Genomic DNA, 10476 nt, shown 5'->3' on the forward strand with positions numbered 1-10476 from the left:
ATTAGAATAACAGAGTTGGAAGGGACCTTGGAGGTCTTCTAGTCCAACCCCCTGCTTAGGCAGGAAACCCTACACCACTTCAGACAAATGGTTATCCAACATCTTCTTAAAAACTTCCAGTGTTGGAGCATTGACAACTTCTGGAGGCAACTGATTGTTCTAAGTGTCAGGAAATTTCTCCTTAGAACTAAGTTGCTTCTCTCCTTGATTAGTTTCCACCCATTGCTTTTTGTCCTGCCCTCAGTTGCTTTGGAGAATAGCTTGACTCCCTCTTCTTTGTGGCAGCCCCTGAGATATTGGAACACTCCTATCATGTCTCCTTCTTTTCATTAAACTAGACATACCCAGTTCCTGCAATCGTACTTCATATGTTTTAGCCTCCAGTCCAGTGGTGGGTTGCCCCCGGTTCGCACCAGTTCTATAGAACCGGTAATAAAACTGGCGGGAGGCTCCGCCCACTGACCCTGACATCATCAAAACACTTCTGCGCGCGCACGAGCAAAGCAAGCAAGCGCACGCGGCCCCGTTGCGAACCGGTAGTAAAGGTAAGTAGAACCCACCCCTGCTCCAGTCCCCTAAGAGACAAACTCTCCAGTTATGAGGAGGTTGGGGCTGTTTTAATCCTTCCCAGGCAGCACCAAACTCTGGGTCCCAATCTGGGTAGTGAGCTATTCTTTCATGCTGCTTATTACCACCTTTGTGGAGCTCAGCAGGTGACAGCAGCACTACCGAATAGGAAGAAGGCTCATCAGTGTGGCTAGATTGTGAGCCCTCTAACTGCCATGGAGTAGGCCTTCTCCTATAGCTGTGATGGCGAACCTATGGCACGCGGAGCCATATTAGTGGGCACGCCAGCTCAGCTCTGGGGCGCATGCGCGCACTGGACAGCTGATTTTCGGGCCTTCTGGGCCCACCAGAAGTAGGGAAACAGGCTGTTTCCTGCCTCTGGAGGGCCTGCGGGGGGTGGGGAAGGCCCGTTTTTTTTTTCTTACCTGGCTCCAGATCCTCTCTGTGTATCTGGGAAGGGTGAAAACAGCCTCTCCCACTCCCTTGGAGGCCCTACGGAGGCTGAAAGGGCCCATTTCCCAACTCCCGGTGGGACAGGAAATGACTTTTTTTCTGTTCCCAGCCTCCAGAGACTCCTAGAGAGGCTCCTACAGACTCCTAGAGAGGTTCTGGAGGCTGGGGACAACAAAAAACATCACTTCCTGTCCCACCGAGAGTTGGGAAATGGGCCCTTTCAGCCTCCATAGGGCCTCCAAGGGAGTGGGAAAGGCTGTTTTCGCCCTTCCCAGATCCATAGAAAGGATCTGGAGCCAGGGAAGAAAGAAAAATGGGCCTACCAGGCCATCATGTGCCAGGAGCGGGGGTGGGTGGGATTGCGTGCGCATGCGCGTGGGCACATGCATGCACGACCGCCCCCCCTCTCCTGGCACGCGATGGCAAAAAGGTTAGCCATCACTGTCCTATAGACTGCCATTTTACAAAAGTGCCTACAGCCTCTTCTTCGCATTCTCTTCCTTAGCAACTTAAAGGTGGAGAATTTCTGCTCCAACCACTACACTGCATTCTCTCTTAAGTATTCATGGTCTTCAGGGTTCCAGCCCAGCATTGTCCCAAAGGTGCATTTTCAAGAGGCAACTGGACTTTCTGGTTTTTCTTTGAAGAAGCTTCATCCAAGAAGCTTCTTCTGCTCCATAAATGTTGAGTTGTAAGTAGTTTTGGGGGTGATCCAGGGGTGAAATCCAGCAGGTTCTGACAGGTTCTGGAGAACCGGTAGCAGAAATTTTGAGTAGTTCGGAGAACTGGCAAATACCACCTCTGGCTGTCCCCAGAGTGGGGTGGGAATGGAGATTTTGCAATATCCTTCTCCCAGGAGTGGGGAGGGAATGGGGATTTTGCAGTATCCTTCCCCTGGAGTGGGCTGGGAATGGAGATTTTGCAGTATCCTTCCCCTGCCACGCCTACCAAGCCACACCACGCCGACCAAGTCACGCCCACAGAACTGGTAGTAAAAAAATTTGAATTTCACCACTGGGGTGATCTGATCTATCATAACTTTGAAGTTAAGGCCTGTCATTAAGTGAGGACTACCTGTAAGACAACCCCAAAAACTAATTACAACTCAATGTCTATGGAGCTGAAAAAACGTCTTGGATGAGAAGCAAAATGTCTTCAAAGAAAAACCAGAAAGTCCAGTTGCCTCTTGAAAAAGCACCTTTGGGACAACCATGACCTGGATGACTGAGAATCTCCATAGACATACCCAGCATACAACAAAAGATCATACATCACCCATGTGGGCGCATGCTCCCTTCCTATGAAGTAAACCAGGGGTGGGTTCTACGTATCTTTACTACCGGTTCGCAATGGGAGTATGCAAACGCTTCTGTGCATGCGCAGATCGTCAATTATGACGTCTGGGCAGATGGGCGGAGCCTCCCACCGCTTTTACTACCAGTTCTAAAGAACTGGACCGAACCGGGAGCAACATACCACTGAAGTAAGCCAAATACAAACATTAAGTTTACGAAACACTGAATGCTTCAAGAAGTGCAACGTGCTATGTTTATTGTGTGAAAATAACAATCTAGAAAACGAACATTAAAGATCAGCGCAACTGCCAAACTTTTGATACCCGTTTTCCTTTCTATTTCTTCTTCCGTGCCTCCTCTTCCACTCCAGATTTTTTCCTTTGTAACAACGGTGTGTTATGGATGCAGCACCACCCTGGCTTTAAGAAGATGGAAATTATAGCATCGGAAAGAGGCCACCAGCTCCGCTACATCCTAGCTGATTTTGCTCAACTCTCAAACAGAGTCCAACGTGTCCCATCAAATAGGAGTGGCGTTCAAAAGGATGTTTTGGAATACTTTTGTTGTTTTCTAAAGCACTGAGACGAACACACCCAACCCATGCCATAAGTACAGTATATACACTCTCAGGGGTGGTGGTGGGGAAAATCTGTGTTTATGTTGAGATTGTACCGCAGCTGCTATCTCGGTTCAGCAGCACCATTCCCATGTCCCCAAAAGTGGGTGTAGTATTAAGAAGCAAGGTTTTAGGAACAGAAGGGATTATTATCAGTTTGGGATGCAACAAAATTCCTAGCTTGACAAGAGGCAGACAATAGCAATAGTGGCCTTTGTGTATATATATTTATATTCTTTCTTCAGTGAGAATAAGGTAGAAATTTCTGTTAAAACACCAACCACTTTCATCCTCGTTTTCAGATGAAATCTTTTGTTTTCTTCCCCACACAAATGTTTCTGAAATACCTCTCTACCAACAGCATGGAGGGCCCCAAAATATCATCCATTGCTCCACAGAATTTTCTCAGTGACCTACATTTTTCTCCTTCTTTCCTTCCCCAGGTTCTTTCTCTGTTGCAATGTTTTAGATATGTCAGCTGTGCATGAAACATATTGTGCTGGGCAGAGGTGGGTTTCAGCAGGTTCTGACCAATTCTGGAGAACTGGTAGCAGAAATTTTGAGTAGTTCAGAGAACTGGTAGCAAAAATTCTGACTGGCCCTGCCCCCATCTATGGGGGCACTATCCTTCCCCTGCCATGCCCACCAAGCCATACCACGCCCACCAAGCCACACCCACCGAACCGGTAGTAAAAATGTTTGAATCTCACCTCTGGTGCTGGGACAGTTTCCACTCAGCCAATGTTTTCAGTTGCTAGGTTGATCTTCCCAAGAACATTGTGTCTATTAACTTACAACCTGCCCCTCCCTCATCCCACAGTATTATAATACTATCTTTAGCAGACAATTGAATGTTGGTGCTCTGATGGTTATAGGAGAAATAAAAGCTCTTAGCAAATGTGCAATATATCGCATACATGCAATCAAGAAAGACAACGATGCTCATCTCCGTTTCTTGGACAAGGGAGCCAGCATTGTCTGAAGACAATTTCTGTGGTCATGCAGCCAGCATGGCTATACACCAAAGGTGCACAGAGCTCTGTTATTTTCCCACCAAAGTGGTACCTATTTATCTACTTGCATTTGCATGCTTTCGAAGGAGCTGGAGCATGTAACAGAAGCTCACCCCATTGGGTGGCACTCGGGACTTGAACCCAGGCTGTACTTTGTATTGCTGGGTTTTTTTAGCTGAAAAAACCATGCTTTACGGTCCACCATGCCCAGCTGTCTAATTTCAGCAGGATTGACATGGACTGCCAAATTTCAGGATTTAATTATCCCTTCCATCAGCCTTCCATCCTTCCGAGGTGGGTAAAATGAGGACCCAGATTGTTGGGGGCAAGAGGCTGACTCTGTAAACCACTTAGAGAGGGCTGTAAAAGCACTATGAAGCGGTACAAAAGTCTAAGTGCTATTGCTATTGCTATACCTTCCTAGGCCCAAAAGGTGGTGAGTTCGGTTCTCAGAATTATTCACAAGTACCAGATTGCAACCTCTGAATCTTAGGCCAGACTATAATAGTATTATTTTTAAGTGCAAGGAATATATTATTTTATTCTTAAAATAAGAACACATGCACACAATTTATTTTTAATTCCTAAAATTCCTAATTTAGGAAAATAAACAAGGATGTTTCTCTTAGGTTTTCCATTTTTCCTTATAATTTTGACCTTACCCATTCCCCATGCACTATCTAGCACATGTTTATCTTTCAAGAATTGCAGCCCTGTGAATTGGGAGATTACCAGAATTCTGGTAATCCAAAATAGAATTCCTGTTTGAGTTGTTAAACCTTACTAGCATTGCACAATAGATTAATACTCCTATAAGTTTTATGCTGATACTCATACAAGCCAGGTCACACAAGGATCCTAAACTATCAACAAAAGTGGAACCTTTTACAAATACTGTGTTGTGTCTCTGTTGAAAGAATAATTTGCAGCAGGAGAAAATATTTCATGTGTTTAGGTTCTGCCTAACCAGAATCTAGTTGTAGCTTTGCTAGACAATGATGTTTTCATAAAAGATAGTTGTGGCTTTAAAATATATATATATATATATATATCCATGAGTGAAATGACAAACTAATGTCACAATTCATTTTCCATTGGTGTAGTAAACCTGAGAAATGTTGTGGTCATGTATTTGAAGTTATGTGCCTATATTCAAGGGAAACATGTTTTATTCAAGAACAGTTTTTATCTAAAAATTTGCTAGTGGGGCAAGTTAAAAGAATTAGATGGACTGGCGACTCTATGCATACTCCATTGATACAAATTTTGCTTGTACAAATATTAAGACTCTGCAATCCCATTTCCTATAACTGGGAAGCAAAAGAGAGCCAGCCTTCCTTCCTTCTATCCTTCTCTCCCTCCCTCCCTTTTCTAATTTATCATATAAACTCATTTATTTATCAGCTTTAGATGTAGAAGCCAAAGAAGCTTCTTGTTTTTATTTTAGCAAAACGACTAATATTTTAGAATGTTTCCAATACATTCGTTTCTGCTTATGAAAATGTTTGTGCTTAATTGTTCTGGAAATTTCTTGTCTCCCTCTGAACATTAGTGCTTTCACAATTTTATATTTGAAGTTGTACGCTCTGTTTCATTTTTCACCCTTCAGGTTCTGGGGAAAGATCATACAATTAGATTATTGTACTGTTTGATGCCTCTCATATCCCACGTTTTGTGTTACATTACTGTAAATTGCTATCGGGTAGAAATCAAACGTGAACCAGAGAAAGAGCACTTAATGGCAGATCAGGTTATTTAATTGGATGCATGTTGCTTGCAGTCTGGTTATGGAAGATGGGTTCAGATTCAAGTCACAAAGTGGTTTTAATGTGTTGTTTTTCCTATTGCAAATATATGACTGCTATTAAAGGGGAATACATTTGACAGTTGAAGCTATTGTGTAATTCATGTCCCATGTCAAAAGAGGGCTGTGTCTGCAAAGCAAAATAAAATGTATTTAAGTTAGAAGCAGGTTAGAACTGCTGGATGGGCAGTTTTGCCATACAACACTTCAGCAGGCCTTACTACTGCCGTTGTTGCTATCACAACAAAGGAGGTGTGCAATAGTTCAAAATCTCGTAAATCTGAGCTCGGCTGTTTTACATTCCCTTTATATTTTTATTGGAATTTATCCTTATAATTAATCGAACACTCTAACCTCCAGAGTAGCTCAGCAAAACATAGAACATCGAATAATGTCCTGTTTTAGTCCACATGCACAACACTGTTCTGTCCTAGGCTTCCTTAGAAAGCATGAAGCAAAGTCTTAGTCCCGCAAAACCTCTTTTATTTATAAGACTGTAAATTACTTTCATTTACAGTCCGCAAAGCTTGACAAACAGTCTTTCAGAGGAAGGTTATCAACACCCACCTATCTCACTTGGAATGTTGCCAGAGAGCTAATTTCCAGACGCAGAGCAAGGCCAAACTTGGCACAGAGTCACAAAAAGAACTTTCAAATCTTGAATCGGCCAAAATGAATTAATTGCTTCCTGCAAAAGCCCACGTCCCGTTCACTCCTCTTTTATGTCCTATGGGAGGGGCCAATCATCTCCAAGGTGTAGCCTTATTCCCAAGTCAACCCTGCTTTCTTAATTGTTCTTGTTTTCTGGCAGCTCTGCGCATGCGCACACTCCAGGACAGGCTCCAACTGTTCCTCTGCCTCGCTGATGTCTGACTCCAGAGGCATCTCATAACTACCAGGTGGTCTTGGCCCCCTCTCTGCCTCTGACGCAGAGCCCTCATCCAAGCCTTTCCCAGATTCAGGACTGGCCCATGTTCCTCCCCAACCTCCTCACTGACTGAATATGCTGCCAGCTCTGCTGGCCACTGGCGGACCACAACAAACACACACAAGGATTTTGCCGAATTTCGTGATAATCAAAGCCCTCAATGTTAATCCCCTAGGTCTCTACTTGCACCCAATGCAAGGTTCAATCCTATTGAACCCAACACTGCTCAGTCGTTACACAAGGTTACCAAATCCAAAAGCAAAAGTCCGCAAAGTCCAAGGTGGAAGTTCAAAATCCATGAACAAAACCAAGGTGTAAACACACAAGCACAGCACAATCCAGAGTCGAGGAAACTGAACTCACGAAGGCAAAGCATGCACACAGCAGAATGGGTGCTTGTTTCCTTTTTTAAAATGAATTTATAATATAAAATGCAAAAATAAATAAGAGGAAAAATAAGGGAGGGGAAAGGGTATAAAAGAGGGGGGAAAGGAAGAAAAGGCATTTTATTACAATTCCTTTTGGTGCATTAGAATAAGATAAGATTCCAACAACCCCCTGCTCCATTCATCTGATTAAATAGGCGCTCATTGGTATAGCTCATTAGGAGGAGTGAGGCTGCCTCCTCACGAGTTGCCTCGCCGACCTCTGTTGAGCCTGCCTCTGTTCTGCCCTGCATGTCCGTAGATCAGATGGAGGAGGCAACTCCTCGTCCCTGCTGGCCGGCTGCAGCTATGCACCTTCTGCATCCAGTGTTTCCAGTGGGGCCTCTGAGCTCTCCAGCTGCAACTGTGCATCTCCTTTTTCTTCACCATCCAGGTGTTCATCTGGTCCCTCCTCCAGCGACCCCTTCAATGTGCCTGGCCTCTACGCGCCTGACTTGGGCCCTCAGCAACTTCCCACACTCCTCCGCACCCCCCCACTTCCAAAGTCCCTGGAGTCGGCTCTTCCTCATTTTCTGAGCTGGCATCCAGAGAAGCCATCACTAATAATAGCTCTGGAAGGGACCTTGGAGGTCTTTCAGACCAATCTTCTGCCCATGGCAGGAAATCATATACCATTCCGGACTTTCTTTGGGCTTGATGGGATCGATATACATGATCATAGAAGGAAAAACAGAACAACAGGACAGAATGCATCCCAGGTCCCATCAGATGGTATTGTGTAGTTGTGGGACAGACTGAGATATTTGGAGACAAGCAAACCAGTGGAGGTATTCAGACAGTTCAGGCTGGTTTAGACCAGTTCGCTCGAACCAGTTGTGGCGACCTGCGGGCGGGCCTGTCCACCTGTCCCGGCACTATGCCATCCTATTTAGCCATGTTTTCTAAGCTGCGTGCATACATGCAAGCCACGCACACAAGCAAAGCACATGCATGGAAGGCCGCGCACATGAGTGGAAGGCGCATGAGTGAAGCAAGCGTGTGTGCACATGCGCTCACATTTTTGGTGTGCGGCGAACCAGTGGTAAAATTATGTGAAACCCTCCTCTGAAGCAAACCCACAAATAATCAAACCTTCTACCAGGGAGAGGTTTATGGCTGACCAACCAGCTCCTTGAATTTCATCCAAAAATGTATTGAGAGACTGATTCACAAGTAGCCGTAAATAAATGAGTGTACCAAACTGCTCCTATAGAATAGAATAGAATAGAATAGAATAGAATAGAATAGAATAGAATAGAATAGAATAGAATAGAATAGAATAGAATAGAATAGAATAGAATAATAGAATAGAATTCTTTCTTGGCCAAGTGTGATTGGACACACAAGGAATTTGTCTTTGGTGCATACGCTCTCAGTGTACATAAAAGAAAAAAATACATTCGTCAAGAATCATAAGGTACAACACTTAATGATAGTCATAGGGAAACAGTCAATTTAAATCTTAAGGATACCAGCAACAAGGTTAAGTCATAAGTGGGAGGAGATGGGTGATAGGAACGATGAGAAGAGTATACCTTCATACTAGCACATTCTATGCCAGGTGCAGCTTCCAATTAACATTTTATGTACAGAAAATGTATCACAAGTAAAAAGACAGAAAAAGGTTGGGCATTGGTGTACCTAAAAGTACAGCAGAAAAGTTGACCAGATGGCTTGAAAGTTCATTTCCCAGCTCTAATGTTTAATAGGAAAGTGGGTAGAATCATATACAATGGGCTCTTCATGCTATTCTAACATAGGGCAAACTGGGATACAGAGTACTGAGGGCTCCTTGGTCCTCTCTCAAGTTTGGTTGCTTTCTTGCAGATGTTTCATTACCCAAACAAGGTAACGTCATCAGTGCATTGATGATGTCAACTACTTTGGGTAATAAAATGCCTGCAAGAAAAGCACCAAGCTCAGAGAGCACCAAGGACCTTCATTTCAACCCTGAGCTACAAATATTTCTCCTCTATTGATACAGAGTACTAAGGATGGTGAGAACTACAACCATCCACAAAGGTTGCTGTGAAGCCCAGAACTTGCTTCTCCACCAATAGATGGCACTGTAACATTACTTGACATCCTTATTCCGTGTAGTAGAGAACCGGGGTAGGGGAGGAGGGGTGTGAAACCAGCATGTGGCCATCCTTGGCTGATCTCAGAAGTTAAATAGAGTCAGTCCTGTTTAGCGTCCAGGGCTTTGGCTAGACTAGAAAGTCATTTTTTAAAAAGTAGAAGACAGCAGGAACGTACCATTGCCATACTGCTGCCCAGAAAGCGGTGTGGAGTCTACAACCACTATTCAGGCTGGACTTGGAAGCTGCTTTATTTTACTTTTTATAGAACACTGGGGCACCGAGGTGAACTTTTACCGAGCTGGAGAGTACTTTGAATTAATCTTTGAATTAAGGAGAAATTTCCTGAGAGTGAGGCAACTAATCAGTGAATGGCCTGCCTCTGGAAATTGTGGGTGCTCCATCACTGGAGGTTTTTAAGAAGAGATTGGACAGCCATTTGTCTAGACCAGGGGTGGGCAACTGTGGCCCTTTTACAACCTGTGGACTTCAACTCCCAGAATTCCTGATACAGCCAAGCTGGCTCAGGAATTCTGGGAGTTGAAGTCCACAGGTTGTAATAGGGCCACAGTTGCCCCCCCCCCGGTCTAGACTCTAGAATGTGTGGGAAGCTACCCTCCCCCCCCCCCAGGAATAAAATATTTTGAGAAATATTTTAAAAAGGCAGGATAAAATATTTCCCATTGTAGGAAGTTAGCACCCACCCTCTCCTAGAAAAATGAAATATTTCTAGGAAATATTAAAAAGGCAGAATATTATATTTCCCTGGATGAGAAATGGAGAAACATGTTTTTAGGCAGGGAACAGACTCACTCTTAATAGCCCACACCACCCTCAATAGCCCACAGCAGATGTCCATGCTTAAGAGATAAAGAGATAGCTAGGTCTATTCATAGGCAAATGCCCTCACCCAAGATCCAACAAAGGTAGGATTAGCCCTCTACCTATCTAACAACAGAATTCACCACATGGCACCTGGGAAGATTACATCACCCAGCAAGGCTCAACCAAGCTTGGGATTCAGGACAGCCTACAGAGTTGCCCCTGTATGGCCCCATGGGAGTCTGACAACCAATCAGAATACAAGCTCAAATTCAAAGCCCAACAGAGGGCATAAAACCAAGACACTCTCAGCAGTCTGCCCTTTTTCCAGCTCAGGAATTCAAGCCATGTGATCCTTTCAGGAACTCAAGCTATGTGATCCTGTTCATCAATAAACCTTCTTTCCAAGCAACTTCCATGAATCCAGTGTCTTTTTCCCCACTTGGAACTGAATCCAGAAGGATATTTCTTCCAA

The 10476-nt window shown here is 44.2% G+C and overlaps 1 protein-coding gene across 1 annotated transcript in view; it reads left to right on the forward strand.

Moving 5' to 3' along the window:
- Positions 1–5836, forward strand: part of MAL2 (mal, T cell differentiation protein 2) — a 29110-nt gene extending 23274 nt beyond the window's left edge. Inside the window, exon 4 of the mRNA XM_034422219.3 lies at positions 2686–5836. Within this exon, the coding sequence (XP_034278110.1) occupies positions 2686–2757 (72 nt within the window). The 3' untranslated portion in view covers positions 2758–5836. The remainder of the gene's footprint in view (positions 1–2685) is intronic.
- Positions 5837–10476: the final 4640 nt, after the last annotated feature.

Source organism: Pantherophis guttatus, chromosome 3, assembly GCF_059756535.1.
Source record: "Pantherophis guttatus breed Tessera chromosome 3, ASM5975653v1, whole genome shotgun sequence".
Lineage (NCBI taxonomy): Eukaryota > Metazoa > Chordata > Lepidosauria > Squamata > Colubridae > Pantherophis > Pantherophis guttatus.